Source organism: Rissa tridactyla, chromosome 1 (genome assembly GCF_028500815.1).
Source record: "Rissa tridactyla isolate bRisTri1 chromosome 1, bRisTri1.patW.cur.20221130, whole genome shotgun sequence".
Lineage (NCBI taxonomy): Eukaryota > Metazoa > Chordata > Aves > Charadriiformes > Laridae > Rissa > Rissa tridactyla.
The window spans coordinates 156537231-156562417 of record NC_071466.1 but is presented as its reverse complement, the minus strand read 5'-3'; the positions used below and the strand labels follow the sequence as shown (position 1 = coordinate 156562417).

At 41.4% G+C, this 25187-nt stretch overlaps 1 protein-coding gene across 2 annotated transcripts in view; it reads right to left on the bottom strand.

Annotated features, from left to right (window-relative positions):
• The window catches only part of KDM7A (lysine demethylase 7A), a 72566-nt gene extending 48363 nt beyond the window's left edge, over positions 1–24203 (bottom strand). For both annotated transcript variants that reach the window (XM_054188771.1, XM_054188772.1), the window contains exon 1: positions 23947–24203. In XM_054188771.1, the coding sequence (XP_054044746.1) occupies positions 23947–24062 (116 nt within the window). In that variant the 5' untranslated portion in view covers positions 24063–24203. The remainder of the gene's footprint in view (positions 1–23946) is intronic.
• Positions 24204–25187: the final 984 nt, after the last annotated feature.

Genomic DNA, 25187 nt, shown 5'->3' with positions numbered 1-25187 from the left:
GAAGCAGTGGCAAAGTAGAAAAATTTAGTTAAAAATAGACTTCATAATACCAGTCTCTGAATGGTCAGACTTTCTTAACTTCCCCAAGGTGTCTAGTATCAAGGCAAGGTCAGCAAGAGGTACTAGAAGAATTGGGGAAGTGCTAAGTTTTCTCACATACAGAAACATTCCCATTCCTGGCAACTGAAGAAATCCCTTGTTATTCAAAGTTCGAGGAACCAATTCTCCAGACTTAAGTCTCAGTAGAATGTGAATGTTTTTGATTTAGTCTCAACTTTCCATTTGATTGTTATATTCGCAGCTATGTAAAAGGAACACGTGTAAATTAAAAACGATCAGAAGAGGACTATCTCACATATCTGATAGATACCAATGGACCTCTGCTCTTCTCTAAGGGGAAAAATAAGGCTTCTTTCATGGGGGGGGGGGGGGGCAGCGCGGAGGCAGGGGGGGAATCCTGCAGAGGTTTTTCTCTACTCCAGGACTGCTATTAATTTAGAATTTAAAAGGAAAGATGAGTACAGATAATTCAGTATGACAGATTCAACAACTATTTCACAATTATGCTGGAATGCGTTGTACAAGGAGTCTGCAAAAGTCCAAAACATTTACAGGATGCATTATCCCTGAAGACTGCACGGTTGTACATAGTAGGGCACTCAAAGCACATGGCACCTCTTCTCTCCTACAGCAGCATGACATTGTGAACAAGTATTGGATCCACACCAGTCACCACACAGGCTGCTGCACCTTCCAGATCCAATACCTGCTTGTTCTCAATTCAGTGTGGCTTTTCCTTACTTCTGATATTATCAAGCACAACCACATCATTTTAGAGATTGCTTAACTGCTTCTGTTGGCCTGACTGAAAGAATCCTGGTTTAAGAAAAAAATTCAAAGCACTCTTGACTCAAGGCCTTAACTTCAGTATCCCTTAGGGGACTACTCAAAAACCTGTTTTATCTTATTAAAACAAGTAGTGTATATACTCCACCATTATATAAAATTCCAAGTTCAAAAGGGAATGATTACACACACACGGCACTACAGAAGTTGATAGTTGTCAATATATGAGTAAAGTTTGGATGCCCGCTTCCCCAGTTTAATTGTCACAACTGAAAAGACTAATAGGCCAGATTATCAAATGTCACAAGTTATTCCTACTAGGAAATTTCTGAGATTTCCCGTATACAAGGCATATTGACAATATAAATCTTGAAAATTGAGAGATGCAAGTAATTCTTGATGATCTAATCAAAGGACTGCAGAAAACAGATGGATCATTCTCAACACAGAAAAAATGAATTAAGTCGTCAAGAAGCTGGGCTGTACAGAGGACACCATCCTCTTGCATTACATTTTCTGTTCCTTTCCAACATCACCTCGATTCCATAAATGCCTTTTCCTGCTGTCTTTCAGTAGTACATGGAACACAACCTAACTGACTCTTCTTTCTAGATGCAATTGTACTTCTTGTGAAACTTCCCTCAGTAGCCTCCACTACTTTCAACACCAGCATGACACTTTGTACCTATAAGCTTCACCTAGCAGATGAGGAAACATGACAGATCATCACAGGAACATCTACTGTTTCCTCAACAGCTATTGTTAGATAGATATTGTTTCACAATTATGTACTTACTTACAGCTCAAAATTGAGCCAAAGTTTTTTTTAAGTCTTGGGACACACAAAGTTCAGTCCTGAAAGACCTCTTGGCTTTCCACAGTCTGATCTGAACTGTCTGACTTTGTTGCTTTCATTGCACAGAAAAAATGCAGGTTCAGGACTCTTGCTAGCATGTTTAATTAGGCACAATACCTTGTATCTATTCCAAGCTATAAAATTACTGAAAATTACATTTTCCAAGATCCCCCTATATTCTTCCTGAATAAACACTATGCATAATATTCTTTTTGTTTCTCTACTATCCTATTTCTGAACAAGAGCTCTGCACATCCTCTTCTTCAAGTCCACCCTTGCACCAGCACTCACAGCCTTTCCTTGCTATGCTTCAGAGAGAACTGCAGGCTTTATCAGGTAAAAGAAGAAAAAAGCACATCCAGTAGGAAAAAAATCAACGAAGTTCCTGGAACAGCAGAAAAATACCAGGGGTATTAGAGCATGTTCCCTGTTACTAGGAACATAGGGCTACAATTACTAGGGGTACAGGCATGTTTCCTATTGTGCCAGAGCAGATCCCAAAAATCCTTTTTCAGTTTCCAGTTATTCACAGAACAGCTGAGATGGTGTATAGACAGTAAGTCTCTACTGTGTCTTAACAGGGATAAGAAAAGGATTAAGTCAATTCTAGAGGTAGCAGAGACTCATTAGTAACAGGACCACCTCCGTTGTCCAAAAACTGAAGTCACTACTATAGAGTATAGTTTCACATAATATTAAATTGAGTGTAGCTGTTAATGCTGAAAAGATGTCCCACCCTCCCTTCCTCCAACTGCCTGACCAAGGACTTCCGTTGTTTCTCTCACCAGATCTAAACCATCAGGCCACCACAAGACAAGTCAGTTCAACAAGCTGATCCAAAGGAAAAAAATTAACTACCACTCAACTCACTTTTTCAGATAGGCTTTTGAAAACCTAACAATAAGATTCCTATAAATAAAAAATAAATAAAATGGCACATTACAATTATATGCAGTTATCTACCAAATACATAACTTCATGTTGTTTTCATGATACTGGAAAATATTCTGTTATTTCATCTCTACAGTATTTTGTCTTTTCTAAAAACGATTACTAAACAATAGGAAATAGATGTCTGTTCAGCAACCTTATGCCAACAATATACACACATAAGAAAGAGACTGACACTTGCCTTTTTAGTATCAGGCCTTATTACTGAATTTCCAGTCACCACAGATGAGAGGTATTTCTATTAATATACTGAGCAAATAACTTTGTAAATAGTAGGCAAGTATTAGAGCAAACAAGGTCTGCAGTTGCTACTTTCAGTCTTAATCTGTTTGAACGTAATAAACCCCAAAATACTATTGCATTTATTGTCAAAATTAATTAGTAAGCTTGCAAACTAAGCAAGGAACAGCTTCTCCCACTCCATCCCAAGAATGCAAAGAAAAGCACGTGGTAGGAAGTCAATTTGGCAAATTTTAAGCAATTCTGGTTAGTCATTTAATTCAAGACTATTCTTTCCAAGTGGGAAAAGGATACCAAGTAGGCAATATTTACAGGTTAAAACAATGGAAGTACTAAAGATGTCACTGCCACAACCAAATAGCTACATCTGCCACTCGTTCAGGGACAATATTAAAATACTTAATTAGGAATAGAAGGACAAAGTCATAGTGTGACTTTGTTGACAGACTACATACCATCTCATAGCGCAAAAACATGGAAAAGTGCAAGGAGCTACCAGCTATCTCTTAGTCTTAACGTGATAAGCATGGTAACAATTCTGGAATCACAATACTAGTAATTTTAGGCTTACAAGAATTTACTTCGGCAATTAAATAATTTTAATGAAGTGACAAACTTCTATACACTAGATATAGAACCATACTGCCTTAAAATAAATTAGATAAAAAAATACCCAACATAAAAATATTTGAGCTTTTGTTTTTGACATATTCACTTTCCAAAACAACGTACCTTTTAAAAAGGAATGACCAGTATAAAGACAACTCAAATAGCATGCATAAATACACTTTTAAAAAATAATTTAAAAAACAGAATAGTGGTTATCTGTGGCAAATATTCCTCACTCTCAGAGCTACCAATTTTCTCCAGAAAAAGAAAAATACATTTTTTAGATTTGTATAGAATATATGCATGTTGGACCAACAACATACCTATTTTAGTACACATTCACTCACACATTTCACCAACTAAGGACAGAAAAATGACATGTAAGGCCAACTCCCAAAATACCCCAAAACACACTAACTTATTCAATATTGCATGATCCTACAACACACCTAAGAATTACAAGAATAACAATGCCACATGCCGAAACACACTTAAAACTCTGACCTTTGATTGCTCAGAGCCTACTTTAGATTAGCCATCACATTGCACATTAGAAACGTAAATGTTCATTACATAGGTTTAGACTTCCCTAATGTGTCTGAACCCTATTGCTTCTAAATTATGTAGTATTTCTCTGAAACAAAGTATTGCAGTAACACAAATACGCAGACAGGTATATTATCTATTTTGATTTCCAAAGGGCCTTCCAAAGGCTCAGACTTCCTGGACCTCCAGAAATAAAATTTAAAGTTTGATAGCTATACTAGCGCTATCCTTGCAGAAGACACTTTTAATGGCAATACTCATGCACGTTCTTCCATTGAGAAAGAAAATCAGTATACATAATTTCTCTCTCAAGTAATGGTGCTTTTCACTCCCCCAAAGCACAGAGGCTAAAATAAATAAAATGAGTACGTGACATGTCAAAGAAAGCTCAACTCCACAGAATGGATTCTGAAAAGTTGAAACCTAATACAAAAATTATGACCAATGGAACAAAGCTATCAAGTTACATAATGATACACATTCTGCTACAGACACAACAAAACCTTCCACTGACATTTAGGGATGCAGCCATGTATTCAACATAATCACTATGGTACCTAAAATTGCAGGGAAACAATATTGATATACATTATTTGTACACTGATTCCTCCATTCCATAATTCCAGTCCAGTCTGAAAATGAGTTGATATGTTTTTGAAACTGAACACATGCTTTTTTTCCAAGATCTGGATTTTAAGTACAATTAGTTCAAATTATTGAAATTGACAGAATGAAGCTAAGACACCAAGGGCCACTACTTTCAAAAAATACTTTGACAACTGAATACTTGGTATAATCAACATAATCTTACTTCTAATCATCTACATTTACGAAAAGATTGTGTGGAGAGCTGATTTACTATACAACTATTTTATGTAACTATTAGGAGTTTAAGTAAAAAGTAAAATGACTGTTCAAACTGCAGTCAAAAGAAGTACATGCCCAGGAAATCCAAAGAGCTCTACATGCAAAAATACACAATGAAGTCAAACAACCTTTTCACCACAACATAAGACAGTTAGGAAGAGACACACAGCCCAGCTTAATTCAAAATAGCATCAACCATCACAGATTATGTCTAACAGTTTTATGAGAAGTACTTCTCCTAATGATGATTTCCTGACACAGCAAAGTTAACGTTACCGAAGTACGACTTCTGACATATTTATTCTGTTTAGCGTCATCATCTATTAAGCACATTCCCAATTTCTCCCTCCTTCCTATGTCAACTGAGATGTCTACATGTTCTTTCCAACCAGATCGATTGCATCAAGCTGCTTAAAAAGTGTATTTACAATTAATTGTCCCTGTTCTCATAAAATCATTGTTTTACAGAAATTACAGTCTGAAGGAGCCTAGATCTTTTAGCATAGATTTTAGCAAAATAAGCTGCCTCAAGATCAGAATAATAACATTTAAGAAAACTACAGCGGACCTTACAAGTAAACAGCATGTCAGCAAGAGCAGAGAGAAAAGGCATTTTAAAAGCAACAGTGATAGTTGAAGGCCTTATTTCAGTGTGAAACCAATGAGATAAAACAGGATGATAGCAGCAAGTGAATCAAGATATAAGATTTGTAGGAAAGAAATAAAAAAAAAGGTACATCAATCTGATATGAAGAATTTATTTTTTTTATCACTATAAAACCAGTAACCAGCGTAACTAACCCTTCATATATGAAACAAAGCACTCTGCCCAGAAATTCAGAAAGATTCTCTGTAAGAGTTCAGCCTCCCATCTTTCCCCATCCATTTCCCCAGTGTGGCCAGGCTGACATACCAAAGAAAAGGAGAAACAATAGCCCAATCTTAATTCAGGCACTGTGTCTTAGTGAAGTTGTAACTGCTACAAGTATGTTGAAATAAATGAGACCTATCCTGTCCTTCCCACAACTGATGCAGGAAAAAGGATTAACGTTGGATTGATTTCAAGTAATTCTAGGAATACTGGAGTCCCAATTTATCTGACCACAGCCAACGTGAATTTTAGTTCTGGTTATAACGCAAAACCTATAACACCTTTGTTTCCCTGACAGGTTGCACGCGCCTTACATACACAGAAGATTACACGTATTAGTTATTTGGTTCAAAGAGAGAGGACACTGGAAGGGGAAGAAAGAAGACAGAAATTAACAGTCTCCCTATGCACAATGACCCCCCGCCCCGGGCCCTGTCCTGCTGAGGAGGGGAGTGATAGAGTGGCTTGGTGAGCACCTGGCATCCAGCTAAGGTCAACCCACCACACTTACTAATGATAAAAAAAAAAAGAAAAATCCAAAACTTACAAACAAGTAAAAAAAAAGTTCTTTAAAATAATACTTTCAAACCCCAGTGGTTTTAAAGGCAGGACTAACACTCTCTCTCAATTCTATGAAAAGAAAAACAAAACAAAAAAAACCCCACCAAACCACAAAATCTTCAGCCCATTTAAAATAGCTGCCGTACCTATCTTGAAAGCGACATCTTAACTGAGTGTCTGTGTGTGGCTGTTTTCTACGCCAGAACAAACTACTACTTAAAATTGCTACCATTATTTCCCCAGCACAAAAAGAGGAAGAAATAGGCTATGTTCTACTGCAGAGATAACAGGAGGATGGAAAAGGGAAGTCAGTATACAAGTTAATTAAACCTTCACTCATTCAGGAATAAAGCAACTGACAACTGTAATATAGCAAATGAAGGCCACCCTTTTTCCTGAATGAAGACATAAAAAATGAAATTTAAATAAGCTTTTCTTTTTGTTATATATTGTCTACACATTTGCTTGCCCCAACTTTTACATTCTTATTTTTTTGTCTTAATCTTCCTCAGCGGCAACTTGCACAGACTCCTGTTAGTTATCACTCTGTCTCTAGCAATCTTAATGAAACATTGCATATGATGTGGTTTTAAGAATTACTGGCATCCCAAGTCCTTTGACCACAATCAACACAAGTTTTAGTTTCAGAGCATAGCTTCCTATTAGGTAGCAAGGGCCTTTTGTACAGAGTAGACATATTAGTTACTTGTTTCTAAAACAGAGGGCACTGTACGGGGAGGAATGAAAAGAGAAATTAACTGAATCACAAACAGCCTATGAAGAGAAACTGAAGTTCAACCCAAAATCTTAGGAAGCAATGACACAATATAGCTTGCATTGATCTAACAGCTTGCAACCACTGGAAGAGGCAGGTTACTCATTGTCTTCCAAGCACGCACTCCCATTCCCCTTCCCTGCAATGGCCCTGGTACTTGCCTGGTTACAGGGCAACCTGTTTTCACTCGCTTATCCAACAGAAACTAACCTAGCCAGTTTTTTGCCTGTTTATCAAGTTAGCTTACAGCACAGTCGGACCACTATCAGAGCCAATCCATGAGAGGGAGTGGGACTATGTAACCTGAAGAGAAGGATATGAGAAGTCAGACTGCCCCTTTTGGAAATGGAAGTCACTAGATGCAGTCAGGCCTACTGTGTAACTTCACCCTCATTATTCACTTACACTCAGAACTATTCAAATGTAATAGATAAATTGCCAATAGCTCACCAATTAGATTGCATGGAACATCCCTCCCTGCATCTGAAAAACTTCCTTTAATTTAATCATATATCCTGCACAACATCAAAAAAGAAGTTACTACGTCCAAGAGATGCATACATTGGCACTAGATGACATAAGTAAGCCAAGGTTTTTCAGATAGCACAGCATTTAAGATGATCTTAGTCTGACTGCCTTTAGGTATCTCAGTCCTTCCTTGATGAAGTGTTTAATCAGTTCCTTGAGACAGGTTATCTGTAGCTCCAGCTACAAGAGTAGCAAGGCACGTACCAGGCAGATATATGACTTTATGCCACTACCAATACATTACTTGCTTACAAAACATTCTTTCCAGTAATTCAATTAATTACATCAGTAACTATAACAGACCAGAAAAACAAACAAGTAACCCAAATAGTTTGAAAGCCACATTTCCAAACCACACCAAACATGGCTTTCCGTAAAACAGGACAAGATCAGAAGGGCAAATTTTCAGCTGGAAACCTTCTAGTCTGAGAGAAACACGATGACCATTCTGAAGCATGAAGATATCTACCTGTTCTTAATTTTAAAAAATGACAGCTTGTTGGGAAACAGCAAGACTTAATGCTTGGGGTTTATTTTTTAGAGACTTATTAGAAAAAACTCACTAATGGTTCTTGTATACTCACTCGCAGCAGTTCTTAAATTCCAGAACTACATACACCCAAGTCTCACAAAAAAAAGACTTACTATAATATTCTTATGTAACAGGTACCTCTTCAATATTAGATATCAGGCCAACCACGTCTTTTAGGCGATCTGCACTGTATATTAAAAGCAGCTTTTAATTCATTTGGTAATTTCTTGGTATGTCTTCAGCAGTTCCACTTGCTTCTCAACATCTAGAAATGCAGACCGCTTCTCATCCACGAAAGGCATGGACTGCAGCCTCCTACAGAGAGACTACTAGCTGTTTGTTCCGGTTGCCTAATAAAGATGAGCTGTTTAGAAAGATCAGGTTGCCTAATAAAGATGAGCTGTTTAAAAAGACCATGAAGCATGACAAGTACTATCAGTACTGCACTGTTTTATGCAACACACAGCCTGTAAAGCTTTCGACATCCTCAGTAATGCTGTCAGTAGGCACCATCAGATCTGTCTTGTTCTCAAGCGCAGTGATAAAAAAAAGTTTGGAGATGAACAGTAACAAACCCACAATGGCTTCCTAGCCTGAGAGAATTGATTAGGAAGCTAATGACTGTTTTTAAACTGTGCCCCTTCACTGGAAAATGACATCAGGCATGATTTGAAAATATGACTTTCTGTTAACATTAGGCAATAAATATCCTTTCCTGTCTCCCACGTTCTAGCACCAGTAAGCAGTATTAGTGCAACCTTAAGACTCCATTGCTGCAAATTCCTTATTCCTAGGTTACTCTATGACTGATTTGCTGCCTTTACAGACTGCAGTAAAAGCAAACTTGGCTTCAGGCTGCTTTACGCACCTTTAAACTGGCTCCTTACACCGAATACAGTATTAGCACCTAGCTGGTTTAGTAATTTCTGAACTAGATTGGTTTTAAAGACCTCCTGGAGCCTCCTACTAAGTAGCTCACAGTAACTCACAGTAGCATTCAAAGTCTCTGCAGCTGTACCGAAAATGAAACTTTTATTGCCTTCAAAATTCAGCTCATTAAATAGTTCTCCTCCTTCAAGGAAAAAAACCCGCAAAGATATTTTTAAACTCCTCTGCTTCTCAACTGTGTTATTCCCCCTCCAGCCTACAGTATTTTTCAGGCATTACTAAGAACTTTTTAATAAGCTTTTAAGTAAGCAGAATAATTTCTGCATCTAACAACAACATAAAATTATACGTGATGGCTCTTACAGCTTTGAAATACTTTACTTTTATAAGGCAAATAGACTCGCAGTCAATAGCAAGTAGAGACAGACACTTTATTTTTGAAGAACTCTGAGAGCAAACTAGCTCATCTCTAGCTCACCATCCTCATTTCAAACACAGATGGAGTAGCTGATTACATTAACTTCTATTTAAGCTATGATACAAGCAAACTGTTTCAGATACACAGATAATGAGTTTAAATATCAGATGTTACATTGGCTGGCTGGCAGAGCAGTAAGTAGAATAAGCTCCTTCAATCAACTAGATAATGCCCATAATGTAGAGATCTTTATTGGATTCTCAGCTGCTTATAGAGGTCCAGAGGGTCATGCTGGCCAAAAACTGCATCCATGCAGTCCGTAACATATCAAGAAGTTACTTCTACATATTATTCCATCTACAGAACTCTAACTGTTCAGTTCTCTTCAGATAGAATTAATGAAGCTCAGGAATTTTCAGACCATGTGAAAACTTCAAATAGTGCAGAACAAAGCTAAATAGTGTTTGGGGGTTGAGTTACATCAGCACTAAGACTGAATTTTATCTGCATCAATTATTTTTATTCTGGATATAACTTGACATACCGATTTTAATCTAAAACTCTAAGAAGTTCAGATCCAGGTTAGGGAGACCAGTTTTGCTCTATCATAAGCTATTTAGAGCCATCTAAATTATTTTCAAAAGCATAAATCCATATCTTTTATTCTACATTTTACACACAAACATTTTTAGAGGTAATCTTTACTTCACAGCCTGTGCTACTCAGCTCCACAGCTTTTAGATGGGGAAAAAACAGATTTCATCTGTGTATCACTCTAGTGTACGTGTATACAGCTCTTACAATGCCTTCTTCATAGTGGGCAAAACACCAATAATATTCGAACAAGAATGCTCAAAGAAATGCACAAGAAAAGTAGGAAGCAGGAAGCAGAGGACCTACTGCAAAAGGTCCCCTGGAAATGAGTACAGACATTTACCATTCCTGTAAAAATTACAGGGGCATTATGGTTCACTTACTGTGGAAAAACACAAAATTAATTTTTCAGGAGAAAATTTCTGACTCATATTTTGCTTAATTGTTTTTATGAGAGAAGACAGGAAGTCTGCCAAAGAGCAACACATCCAAGCGTTTTATTTTGTGTGTCAATACTACAAGAAGTGATTATATGAAAATGTTTTGATATAAGTTAAGTAAATTATGTCTTTGCAATTCAAGATTGAAAGTACACATTATTACAGGTTACAGGGCTTGTCTGCAAGGGTAATCTGCACCATTACACGCTGGAGGCCAACCAGCTGGAATGCAGCTCTGCAAGAGAAGGACCTTGTAGCCCTGGTGAACAGCAAGCTGATCATGACAAGCAATGCAACCTCGTGGCAAAGGCGGCCAACAGCCTCCTAGCCTGCACTAGGAAAAGCGACGCCAAAAGGTCAAGGGAGGTGATCTTTCCCCTCTACTCAGCACTGGTGAAGCCACACCTGGAGTGCTGGGTCCAAGTTCTGGCATCTGCAGTAGAAGACATATGGACATACTGGAGCTAGTCCTGCTAAGTGACACTAAGATGATTAAGGGACTAAAGCATCTTCAAATGAGGAGAGGCTGAAAGAGCCACGCACCTTCAGCCTGAAGCAGAGAAAGCAGAGGGGGATCTTATCAATGTGTGGAAGTCTCAATGCGTATAAATTCCCCTGATGGGAGGGGAAAGGTGACAGACTTTGCTCAGTTGTGCCCAGTGACAGGACAAAAGACAATGGCCACTGATTAAAGCATATGAAATTCCATTTGAACATAAAGAAAAAGAATTACATATTTATTTATTTTTTAGCTGCTAGAGTGGTCAAACATTGCAAGAGGCTGCCGAGTCTCCATTTGTGGAGATACTCAAAACCCAACCAGACACAGTTCTGAGCAGCCTGCTCTAGATGACCCTGCTTGAGCAGGGTCACCTAGATTAAGTGATCTTAAGAGATCCTTTCCAACCTCAATAGTTCTGTGATTCTGTGAAATTTATTTTTTAAATCAAAGTTTTCTAGATTAATCTGGATCTATCACTACACTGTTATAGATCTGGTTTAAACCAAAAGTAAGACTACCAGCGGACTTTTGTTCCACAACAATTGATACTAACTGGATTAGTTAAAATAGCAAGTACAACAGGATGCAGACTTGGAATGAATAGATGTAAGGAACAACTACTTTCAAATCCAGAGTAGAGGAGAATGAGGGAGAAATTGCAAAAACACACAAAAAAAGATACATCTATATAAAGGTATTAGGGCAATATCCAAATAAGGATGATGGCCCCTAAATCAGAAAACAGCTAACCACAGAGGTATCTATACTTACTTGGCACCTCATCACTTGACCTGAAAATTCCAAAAGCACCATCTATTCTGCTTGCCCTGTGTGCCCAGCCAGCACATGCCATGTTCCCTGTCATCTAAGCCAGAAGCCAAGCACAGCTGCCATGCTTTCAAAGTACGAGGCACTAAAAAATAGTTCTACCTTGGGACCGAGGAAGGGAGAAATTTTCTTTTTTGAAGCGAGACGGCAGAAGTGCTTATGCAGGTTGCGGGAGTTCAAGCCCACACGCCTCAAGGGAATGTTCATCTCCAGGTTACATTTTATGTAAAGATACTCTCTATCTCCTCCACTCATGACCTCTTACTCTGCAGAAAAGAATCCAAGAATTATGGAACCAGAACAGAACATAACATGACCCAAACATAATCTTCTGGTTAGGGCACTCAGACATTGACAAGATTATCTTGAGTTCTGGTCCCTGCTCCTGACATTAGTGAATAAATACATACAGTGAGCACACATTACAGCACAACTTTTTGCAGGTATTAAGACATACTAATACTTTTTCTTAGTCTTCTGATTTAATAGTGCTTCCTGCAGGAACATAACTGCCTATTTCCTAACTACAAACACATCTGGTTTTCTTTAAAAAACAGCAGAACTGTCCATTTCTCTAAATATTTCAGAAACTGGTGAGGACATTAAATTTGCATAAAACCTGACTCACACCTGCCAGACTTTTTGGAGTACAAGCAAAACTTAACAGTTGTTGCTTTTCTGGTTTGAAGGTGACAGTAATGTCTTGCTTTTCTTTACGACCTCTACTAACATAATCTGAAAGCACCAAAAAGGAAGGTTTTTCTTTACTAACTACCAAAAAGTAGTAAATACTTCACATGAGACCAATCCTTTACCATGAGTGTTTCCTACATAAAGATTTAGGGGTCAGTGATTTCTAAAAAGCCTTTAATGAGTTCAATAATTCACTGAATGCAAACTGTTAAGCCATTTTCTTACAATTCAATTACAGAAGAAAAGTTTATTTATCAGTTTGTTTGTTACATATCACTGTCTACAAAACTAAGTAAAACTAAAAATACTAAGAAAAAATAACCGAGTTATTTGAAGAGAATTCCCCAACCTCACAATGTAATATGTAGTACATTAATTTAAATACACCCAGAGTCAGCTTTCTTTAAAAAGACATTTTTTACTTTTAGCAATTCAAACCACAGAGTTACATAAGACAACCTCAAATTATGTATTTATCTTCAGAAAAAGCAAGAATTAACACTGGACTTGATGCAGCTGATTCAGGTTAGATCCCATTCAGAGAAAGATACAGAAAGCTACATTTTAAATTTAAGTTGATCATAATTTCTTATTTTCTGCACACCATAAAGTAGTTTCCATCGAATCAAAAACTCAACTCTGTATCTGTATCAGCTATCCTACTGACTGCATTAGAACATGGATCTTCCACACTTTGCTTCAGAGTGATTGGCCATTGTAGCAGATATTTTAGTGCAGAGGCTTTTTTCACTCCCAAATTAATGTTCAAATTTAAAACTCCAGATTCTTGCAGTACAAGTTAATATTCTCCAAGTATTCTTTGTTCTGTTATCCATTTCCTTCTGCATTGTCTTTGCTTTCCTGTCCTCTTTCCATCCTCCATTCTATATGGTCCACAAGCAACTCCCTGGGAATTTTCCCTGTAGTTTGCATTGGGAACTGATGTTACGTACTGCAGGGATGCATTCACTTCCATTCTCAGCACGCATGTGCCAAGAGTGAATTGCAGTGCATTCCTTACTGCTCTTAACTACATGATGTAAATTTGCTGGTGCTTCATATAAGTTGAGTCCAGACAAACAAGATGTTTGCTCAAAATCATTTCACTGATCATCTGACCATACTTAAAGGCTAAAGCTTTGTTTTTCCATGTTTTAGTACTTTTTCATGATTTTGTCTCATTTCCTTGTCCACTTCCCCTTAGAGAGTGATTCCCTTAGATCACTGTCCAAGACTGTCTGTAGCATCAAAGAAAACGTAAGAAATAGGTAACAGCACCTCACATGAACAAGTCAAGCACTGGCACCAACAGTAATACCTTCCTTCCACCAGTACACAAGATTTTGATCTCTGTTATAGTAATAAGTCAATTCAGTATCCAGTACCAGAATTAATTAGGAGTAAAAAGGTTTATTCTTCTGTAAAGTGGAGGGTTTGTGTTTTTTTCATCAGCTGATAAAGTTATTTCCACACTCAAATAAGGTCAGGAAATAGAATGCACAGTACATTCTGATTTGGTGATGCTAGCCAAGACACCAACTCCAAACAACAAAATTAAATTAGAATTTGCCCTTACTAGTAAGATATAAAAGCCAAGTGGTAAAACTTGCAGAAGCACTTAAGAGTTACATCTTCACTTCAGAAAATTCTGATCTACTCATATGATACTCCTAACTCTAGCTTATACCTAAATCCTTCCTACTGAACTAAGAAGGATTTCCTTCTTCAAGCCCAAGCCAGCTGACTGTGCTGGAAGCTGGGGTGCATTATAACGAGCATGGCCAGCAGGTCAAGGAGGTCATCCTCCCCCTCTACTCTGCCCTGGTGAGGCCACATCTGGAGTACTGTGTCCAGTTCTGGGCCCCCCAGTTCAAGAGGGACAGGGAACTACTGGAGAGTGTCCAGTGGAGGGCTACAAAGATGATCAAAGGAATGGAGCATCCCTCTTATGAGGAAAGGCTGAGAGACCTGGGTCCATTTAGCCTGGAGAAGAGAAGACTGAGAGGGGATCTCACCAATGTTTATAAATATCTAAAGAGCAGGTGTCAAGAGTATGGGGCCAGACTCTTTTCAGTGGTGCCCAACAACAGGACAAGGGGCAACAGGCACAAACTGGAACACAGGAAATTCCATCTCAACCTAAGAAAAAAGTTCTTTACTTTGAGGGTAACAGAGCATTGGAACAGACTGCCTAAAGAAGTTCTGGAGTCTCCTTCTCTGGAGACATTCAAAACCCACCTGGATGTGTTCCTGTCCAACCTGCTCTAGGTGAACCTGCTTTGGCAGGGAGGTTGGACTGGATGATCTCCGAAGGTCCCTTCCAATCCCTACCATTCTGTGATAAGCTACAGCTAAGGCATTTGCTTTCACTCAGTTAACGAAGACACTCACTTCTCGGCAAGGATGTTGGTTCAATCACTCAATACTACAGATGCCCCATTCTTTCTTAGCAAGAATAAAAGCAGCATTCTAAACTACTTCTCCTATCTTCATTACATCAGAGCAGCTCATTTTACTGCAGCATTAAGAGATTCAAAATGATGTCCCCAGAGGTCCTAGCAATTCACACAGGAGGGCACAGCATCAGAGGCAGCAAGTTGCTGTTCAGCTTTGCATCACTTTGACGTATCCTCCAGGACGACAAATACTGTAGTCAGAACTTAACATGAGATTTAACAGACTACATGTGTAGGCCATTTTTGTTAACACACTTTTGGTCCTATCTTACATAAGCAATAGAGTACAGAGAAATGCCTGCGTGTTTGGGCTTGAGGCTGTGACATGTCAACACAGCACACCATTATGGCACAAAAAGGGAAAACACTACCCTGAGAGGTAGCCTGGTGACATTTGCCTGGGCACAATGTCACATTAACATGGCTATCTTGCTTTTGGTACTGTTCCTAGACCGCTCTGTACCATGCAGCTCACAGATCTGCCCATGAGTACCCGTGAAAGCCGTACATTGAGCTCTGCAGTGTCTCATTTCACTTCTGCTTGCTCTTGACACTGAGTTTTGCAAGTCAAGAGCATGATATAATCTTTTAGTGAAAAAATACAAGTATTTTTGTTATTGAAACAAACTAAAAATCTGTACCTTGGGCAAGCCAACCAGAAGTTTTACAAGTACTATTGGGCAATAAGACACAGCAATTTCTTTGGTTGCTCTTCATTTACCTAATTTGGCCTTTGTTTATTGGCCCTCAAACATCAATATCCCAAAAGGAAAATGTCAGTCTGTTCAGAAAATACTGCCTGATAACTGGTAAGAATGACAGATCAGATCAATCCTACCATCCTCAATATCAAAGACTTCATTTCTCAGAAAGTCACCTTTCCCTGCACTCGTTTTCATGAATAGTGCTTTAAGAGCCTTTAAGTGAATAAAGCATTAATGTAAATGGAACAAACACAATTAAATTTATGAAATGAATTTCCCAGGCTAGCTGCAATGTCAGCTGACAGTTTCAAATGAAAATAAATAGACTTCATACCACAATATATTAAAAATTTAGAACAGTCATCCTCACTCCACTTGGCTTTTAAGACAGAATGATGTGGGAAGGTTTTTAAAGAAAGCTTTCTTGCTTTTGTGGCAAACATCAGCATTTACGCCTGCCTGAGCAACAATGAACTCAGTATTTTCAAAAAGAAAGGCCAGTTTTAAAGTCTACTTTAGTTAATGCTGAAGTAATGGAGAAAACAGTATTAAATATTAATTCCATTCAAAAGCAGAATTGACCTGAGGAGATGTAACTATCCACATAAATCCACATTACCACCATATAGCAGACATCTCAAGACTATTCATACTCCATAGATTGTTAGTTCTATGTATTCATGAGCTAATGCTACAATACATTAGAAAGGACTGACAAGTGAAAAATAGCTTAGCTATTTTAAAAGCTGTATATTTCACTAAAGCATCTCTTCTACATTGCTAATAAAGCAATAGCAATGATGTTAATTGAATTTTCATACTTCAGAAGTGAGACAAATGTATAACTTGAGCATGTTTCTGTTTTTTAAGCATGCACATTGTACTTGAAAGTCTTTACGGATTACTCAGAGCTGTTACGAGACAATGCTATTTTATTTTAAAATTATTAGGGAAAGTACAAATGTTAAGATGAAGAGGATGAGTTCATGTTTGACTTGTGCAAACCACCATGTAAACAGAATGGAGACACCATACCACATCATCTTTCAAACAATGATATAGAAAGTGCACAGAAAACTGCACTAAGCATAAGAAATTTGCTAATGAATATGAAAACTGTCCACAGAAAAAAAAAAGCTAAAAACCACAAATGAAGAATGAAAACAAAATTAATATGATTTTGCCCACTGGCAGTTAACAGAGTGATACTCCACTGTAAGGCTTGATCCATTTTATTTCCATTGTGTTGCCCTAAGAGAACTCAGCATTATAAAAAAATCAAAGTAAATTTAAAAAAAAAAAAAACAGGAATATGTTTCACACTCTGCACTGTAGCATCCAGCAGACACATACAGAAATTAAGTGTACCAAATAGCAGCCCCTTACCCAGACTTCTCTTACCTCCATAGTTTGTAGATAGAGAAGTCATAAAACAGAGCCTTCTGAAAACATTTTAATTCTTCAGTCAAATCAAGCATGTATTAAATATAACAAAAGGAAAGGAAGATACTAAAGTGCTACATAAGCATCAGCAAAAGACATTTTGGAATATAAAATCATCATAAGTTAACTACCTAATGAAAAAAAACATATCACTCTTAGCCAGTTAAATTACACAAAAAGACTCACAGAACCTTCATTTGCACAGTCAAGAATGGCTGAAACAAAACCAATGATACCAAAAATATTGATATAGATAACTACAACATTACAAAAAATTAAAGGCAGTGTTTAAATCACTAATTCTGAGCATTTGTATCTTTTAAGTAATAGGCAACAATTAATTTGTACTTTTGAAATTGGAACTATTAACATTTAACAATTGTTTAGAAACTCATTAGAATCAGCTGCAATTCTAATTAAAAAAGCTGAATTATGTACCCTTGAGTTCTCTTACAGATCTTTATTGGACAATACTTTTTTTTTCCTTGTCCTAGTTATTGTGTCAGAATACATATTCTAAAACATCTACTATGGTTTACTGCAGAACATCAAATGAAAAAAAATTACCAAATTACAGCTCTAAAGGAAAGAAGTGTTAACTTTCAAAGTATACATACTTCAAATAAAGCCAGATTTCAAGAAAACTGTAAAGAAAAAAAAAAGTTGTACATGTAATTCTACATGTTTCAAAATTACACAGTTTCAAAAATTGAAGAAATTTGAATACTTACTACTCTACAGCGCTTATTATGGTAGAATACATCTACTTTAATATATATTAATAAGTCTTCCCACTTCACAGATGGGAACCGAGAAGGAAAAAATGGCTTGGTCAAATGAAGAATATAAAAGGATTGGAAACAGACATCCAATTACACAAGTGCTAGACTGGCATCCTTATTATTAGCAGTTTCTTCTCAGTTTAACCAAAACTGTTTCAGCTTTTGTATTGTTAGAAGAGTTGCAGTCACCTGAAGTCACTTAATTCTTTGGCAGAGGACACACAGCCCACTGGATTTAAGCCGAGACTTCCATCTTGCCTCTGAGGAAACAAGGCTAAACCAAAGAAAAGTAAGGTTAACAAACACATTAACTTTCCCTTGAGGTCTAAAACATTTCCCTAATATACACTCAGTTGCCAAAGGAAGAGTTTAAGGCTTATACATTATAAAAGCCAGAAAGTCAGCTCAAGAGCCTCTGGTGCCAGACAAAAACTCTAGTGACCAGGCAATGATTTGTTGATTCAGTTCAGGCCCCTGAACATTTATAATTACAATGCCTTAATTTTCTGTAAACAGGAGGTCTGCACCAGAAGGTATCTGCAACAACCTCTCTTTGAAATCTCCACATTTCTTGATGTAAGTATCACCATACCTTGTCCTCTAAGTCCCTTTAAGACAGATGCAGGAGCCTCACCTGTCTCTGCAAACAGATGATGCTCTGGGGTCGCAATGCTGCAGCTGCACTGGAAATGCCTTGCTTGCTACAGACACCACTAGATGAGCAGATGGGTCTGGGCCGAGGCCACCAGATTCAAAGCAAAAAATCACATATGGTGACTGAGACACAAAAACAAGGCTCCACAAAACTGGGTGAGCCATTGATCCCAAAGTGGGCAGCGAGGAAGAAAAATGGGCAACTCCCCTGTCTTTCCCACCCACTATCATCTCCTCCAGCAACTGGTGTTTTGCAACAGTCTGGGACTCATCCTAGCCCTTGATGAGCCTGTTCAGCTCAGTAACCCAACAAAAAGCTAACCCAGCAAAAAAATGGGTTTTGTCAATTTTCTGAGCCGAGTTGACTTACCAAACAATCAGACAAGCACTGACCCAGCAACAGAGAAATCATAGTAGCATGCAGCCGTGAGCGGCACAGCCTTTTTCAGCAGCAAAGAGATGGGGAAGCCCATCATGCAGAACCTCATGTATAAAGCTCCAAAACAAAGAACCAATTCAGGAAAAGTAGTCACTATAGCATGTACATTTCCTTCTTTTCTTAAGGAGAAAGCCTGCCTTCAGAGTACAAACCAGTGCATTATGAGGGACCTATACCATGTAACCTAACAGCTGGCAAGAGAAAACCTTGATTTTGAAATTGAGACCAGACTAAGGAGTGGTTGAGAAATTTTACATTTCTTCAGAGACCAAATGAAGATGTGTTCAAATCTACACAATATCAGAAAAACTATGTTCTACATGAACTCAGCTCAGATGCTATTTTGGCACTGATTTTTTTTTTTTCTCATTTGAGAAGAAAGCCTCAAGGCATCTGCAATTTAACTAATCACCCTCAAAAGGTACATGAATCACCTTTCTTTTCAAATTATGTTATTAAATGTTTTTTAATAATGAAAAAGCTCTAAAAAACATCAAACACTTAATGGCAAAGTTCTATATACCATCAATGAACTGCTCTAGGAAAGGGGTGAAAAAAAAGTTAATTCTTTCAAGAAGGCTACACAGAACACAAAATTAATCCTGAGAGCAAGAGCTATCAATTTAAAAACAATTCCATATAGATCTAATCAATTTGATTTAATTTTGCAACAGAAGTACGTACATATGTACACTATATACAGACCAGTGTTGTATCTCCTTTATTGCCCTCTAAGCTGCTCAAATGAAATTATGATTTCTGTAAACATAAAAAATTATAAAAGAAAAAGGATTGACAGCTTCTAAATTTGAGTTTAATTTATACAAAACACCAAAGATGCAAGCTGAACAAAGCTGGACAAGCTGTTTTCTCAACAAAGGACATCATTCAACAAAGTTGACACCATTATGAAATTTTAGGAAAAATTACTAATTTTGAACAAAAAAGGATGCTTTCCCTTCCTATTCCTCACTGCTCTGGCTTTAAAGGGTGAAATACTTTGTTTCAAAAAATATATTTTTAATATTAAAAAAATATATTAGAAAGGTTACAGGTATTGTAGAAGACAGAGACTGCTTCTGCAACTGACATTCACACACCTGATAACTTCTTATCCTGCTTGTCATTGAGACATGTTAGAAGCTCACTGTATGTTTGCTGACAAACAAAACACCCCTTGGAAAAAGGCTACACAGAAAACTTCATAGGGGCACCTGCATTTTTTATTCTCAGTTCAACTGGCTAACTTCTCCATACTCCTTTACAACCAGTACAGTACCAGCGCAGTTTTGCAAAGCAAACAGCCTTAAAAAGCTAACTCTACAACCATTTACTCCTGAAGCATTACAGACAACATTACATTGTGCAGACAAAAACTGGATTATAGGCTTAAACTTGTTTGTTCTGACCTGTCTGAAATCTAGTCTACAAGAATAAGTGACATCTATGCAATGCACATAAATCTAGTCAAGTACAGGTATCACGGGCAGAAAAAATTTTCAAAGCTGACAATAAGATTCCACAGAATGCAAATTCCACAAACATATTCAAAGAACAGAGCTGACTACAAGATTGGCTAAGAAAAAAATATATATATATTCTGTGCACAAGGTTACATACATCACAGTAAAAAACACAAGCGAGAAAAGACGTCAGTATGTAGTTAACCTAATAACTAAGGTAGAGGATCAAAAAACAAAGGGAGACAAGAGACAGAAGAAGTATCATGCTACGATACATATCATTTGAAGATGAAGCCAAGAACTTAAATAGGTGTCAAGAGCTACTGAACAGATTCAAGAAAAGGTTGAACACTTAGAGCAGCACAAAGGAGTTTTTCTGTGGCATTCTAGCTGGAGTATATTCGAGACAAGCCAGAAAAGGGAAAGCAGGTTAATGTGACATTTTCATTTAAAGATAAAAAAAAAAAGGGGGGGAAAAAAATACATAAATTGTCTAAAATATAAATGGATTTGCCCAGCTGAAAGATTTGACAGTTTGTCACATCTCAGTCCCTGTAGTCTCTCCACTCTTGCAAGCCATTCTCAAGAACATGATGAAGCCTAGAACACCATACAAACACACACATGTTATGCTCTTTTGTTTAGCAAGAGGTAATTGCACAAAATTGCGGCCGGATGTTAGGCCCATTCGTAGAGTAACTACAACCCAGAATGTAGCTTCACAACCTTGTAAGGCGTATCAAAATGTTTGTTTTTCCACAAATACTTGCCAGAAGCAATAAAATGCATATTTGACAATATTAATATTTGATAGTAAGCCAAAGTACAATCATTTGAAGACAAATAGTGCAAGAACACCCAGAAAAAAGGCCACATAAAATTTAAAGGGACTAGTGCCAATCTGTCAGAACAGACTTTGTACTGACTCCAGCGTATTTCTAAGGCACTCTCTTGACTATACATAGGAAGGCAGCAAAGAGTCCGTAATCGTGTAACACATGCTCCATATCATGCTAGTGCACCACAGCCTTAAGTAAGCATGGGGTTTATCAGTTTCTTCACATGAAGTCACATCAATTCCCTTCCATAGGGTGGTGGAGATTAAAAAAAAAAATAAGAAAAAAATCAAGAAGACATGGAACCAAGAAGTTCACCAAAATCTTCAACATTTGAGACCGCGTATTTTCTTTCACAAGCTATGTAACAGTCTTCACGTACTCGTAGACCAAGGAAAATGGCACTCCCAGAACATACCACAGCTGGGAGACGACAACGGTCTTCCATGATCCTGTCCCTTAATCACAAGACTGGGTGAGCATGCAACTACATCCCAGAGCAACATGGCTGTTGCCAGCTCCTGCTGGCTTAGTTTCCACACTTATGGTTTCAGACTATCAAAGCAGCTCAGTGCTAGCAGTTTTTCTACCAATTGCATGACAGAGCTCAAGCGCAGGAACCACTGTGGATCTTTACACAGATCAAGATTTAAGAAAGCTACAGAGTGGTCTGTCCCATATTTGTATCAGACAGTCAATACTTTCCTCCTCTTAACAAGTTCAGAAATTACTTCACTTGTACCCTAGTAATATCAGTGCACAAGACTGGCATTTAAGTTAAGCCCGCATGTAAGCTGAGCAGTTGCCAAGAAAGACTGAAAGAGAAACACACAAATGCAGAAAAATCCTTGCAAGACAGAGAACCTGTAACCGTACAAAAGACCTTCAGGCGATGTCTGTACCTTTCCCACTAGCAGTGAACAAGTTTTGACGAACTTGTATTAAACTACCGTAATCCAAAAAAGCTGTTGTGCGTCTAGCTTCAAACAACAGTACTGGCAAGAGTAGCAGCAGTCTAGTTAAAAATATTAAATGAGGGGTTGTTTTTAAAGGTAGGACAATTCTGCTTTGCCGGCATTTAGAGTTTACAAAGCCCTTTTCATAGTTCCTATTATACTGTGGTTTGAGCCGAGGGAAACCCACATACAAAGAGCACATCAACACAACGTACATACAAGTCAACATCTGAAATATTGAAAGCCTTCCTTTCATCCTAAAACGTGGCAAGAAACCACCCCATGTGTAATAATTGCTGTTAAGTAACACCTAGACAAGCAACCTACTTTTAGCCAGCGTTTTTGTTTTGCCGTGGAGGGGAAGCAAGACAAAAATAAATAAGGGGGGGGGGGCGGAAGAGAAACAACAACAACAAAAAAATCCCACACAACCATCGTTTCTCTGCTGGGAGCGCTGAGGGCAGCAGATGAAAGGCAGAAGCGGCCGGACCGCCGGCGCGCTGCCGCACGACACCTCTACCCGACGGGAAGCCCCCCCTCCCTCCTTCCCTCCCCTCCTTCCCTCCCTCCCCGCCGCACCGCTTTGTTCGGCGGCCGGCAGCGACGGCGAGGGGCGGTCACGGCTTTTGGGGCAACCTCGGGATCCGGGGCAGTGGGGGGGAAACACCACTGCCGGACCGGGGGCTCTGCCGGGCGACCGACCCCGCTCGGCCCGACCGGGCTCCGCCGCCCCTCGCCGGCAGAGGGCGAGGCGTCCGCCTGGCCGGGAGCCTGTTTTTGTTAGCACGGGGGGTATTTAAATGTCCTGCTGTCAATCACACCGCACTTCCGACACCTCCGCCAGCCCCACGGCCCGCACGCCGGCGCCGGGGCTCCCCGGCATAATGAGGGGGTAAGGAGGGGGCGGCAGCTCGGAGCCCCGCCACCCCCAGCCCGGCCGAGCCGCTCGAACCGGGGGCCCCCCCAACTTGCTCCTTTGTCTAACTGCCCGTGAATCCCACCACCACCTCCACCACCGCCGCCGCCTCCTCCTCCCGCCCGCAGCCGGCAGGCTGCCGCTGGGCCTTTATTATTCACACGCGAGTCGGCGGCGACCGCTCGGGACCGGGCTGGAAACGTCAAAGCGGCGAAAAGAGCGGGGGCGACCCTCCGCCGCCCCCCGCCCCGGACAGAACAGGCAGAGCCAGCCAGGAGCCCGGGCTCCGCCGGAGGAGAGCCCGGCAGCCGGCGCGGTGCCCCCTCCGCGAAGAGACCGCCCTGTCCCGGGAGAGACCCCCTGGGGGAGCGGGGCGAGGGGAGGCGGGGGGGACGGACGGACACGGCGCCTGCCCGAAGCCGGCTCAACTTTAGGGTGGCGCCGGCCCCCGCATCTGTTGCTCTTTCATAACCGGCCTCCCCCCGCCTGGCCCGGCCCGGCCGCCCCCTCATAAGCCGGGACCCATGTGCCCGCGGACGGCAGCCCTCGCCGGCTGCCACCGCCGCGGGGGGGAGCCGGAGCGGACAGGAGCCCGTTCCCCCCCCGCCGTGCCGCCGCCGCGCAGCCATTGTCCCCCCGGACGTTACCGGGAGGGGGGGAGCTGACTGCCACCGCCTGTGCCCGGTGACCGGCCGACCCGGCCGTCCCTCCCCCCCGACGCCCGGCGGCCCGGCGCGTCTCCCAGTGCCTACCTGCCGTGGAACCAGTCCTTGCAGATGTCGCACTCGATCATGAAGCGGCTCACGTCGTAGGGCTCCCGGCACACGCAGTACACGGGGGTCGCGGCGGCCGCCGCCGCTCCGGCCATCTTTAAAGAACTCACTGACTGACTGAGGCGCCCGCCCGCTCCCCCCCTCCTCCCTCCGCCGGCACCAATAACAACAGCGCGCGTGCCAGCCCCACACGCCGCGCGCGCGCCCCGCCGCCGCCGGCAGGCACGGCACGGCACGCAGGGGCAGGCGGCGCGGGAGCGAGCGGACAACAGTGCGCGGGGGCGCGCGCACGTGCGTCACCCGGCCCCCGCGGAGGCGGGGGGAGGAGGAGAAGGGGGGAACCGCCCCCCCCGCCACGCCACGCCCTCCCCGCGCGCCGCCACGGGCACCGCCGCGCCTGCGCCACGCGGAGACCTCCCCTCCCGCCCCCGCCCCCGCCCCCGCTCCCCCCCTCGCGCCCGGAACTGAGCGTGCGCTCGGGGGTGGGGGGGGGGGAGCGGGCTGCCATTGGGCGCGGGGAGGGGCGCGCACGTGCCACCGCCCGCCCCGCCCCTCCCCACCATCCTCCCCCCCCACCGCCGCCTCGCGGGAGGCGGGGCGCGGGGAGGCACGCGCTAGCCCTGCCTCCCTCCCCCCCCGCCCGGAGCAGCGTCACGCGGTGTACGGGGGTGGGGGAGGGGCAGGGTGCCGCGAGGACACGGGCGGAGCGAAAGGCGGGCGGCGGCGCGCGCCGGCTCCCCCTTATGTAACGGCGGCGGCGGCGGAAAGGACCGAGCGTTGCCGAAGGCGCCCGAAGGCCGGACTTTGTTGTCGGGGGGACACTGCCGCCCGCGCAGGCGCAGTTGGGGTACCCGCACCCCCGGCCCGGGTGCTGAGGGATGGGGACCGTCCGCCGGGGCGTTTGGCCCTGAGCGGGGAGCTCCCGCAAACAGCGTCGGCCCTGGTGAGGGGTCGCTGCCAGGGAGCGGGGGGGCTCGGCCGGAGCGAGGGGGGGCGCCGGCAGCGGTGTGTGGCGGAGCCCCCTCCGCGGCTGGCACCGCTGAGGAACCCGCAGACACTGAGGTGCTGGAGCGAGTGCGGAGGAGGGCAATGGAGCTGGTGAAGGGTCTGGAGAACAAGTCCTGTGAGGAGCGGCTGACAGAGCTGGGGTTGGTCGGCCTGGAGAAAAGGAGCCTGAGGGGAGACCTTATGGCTCTCTACGACTACCTGAAAGGACGTTG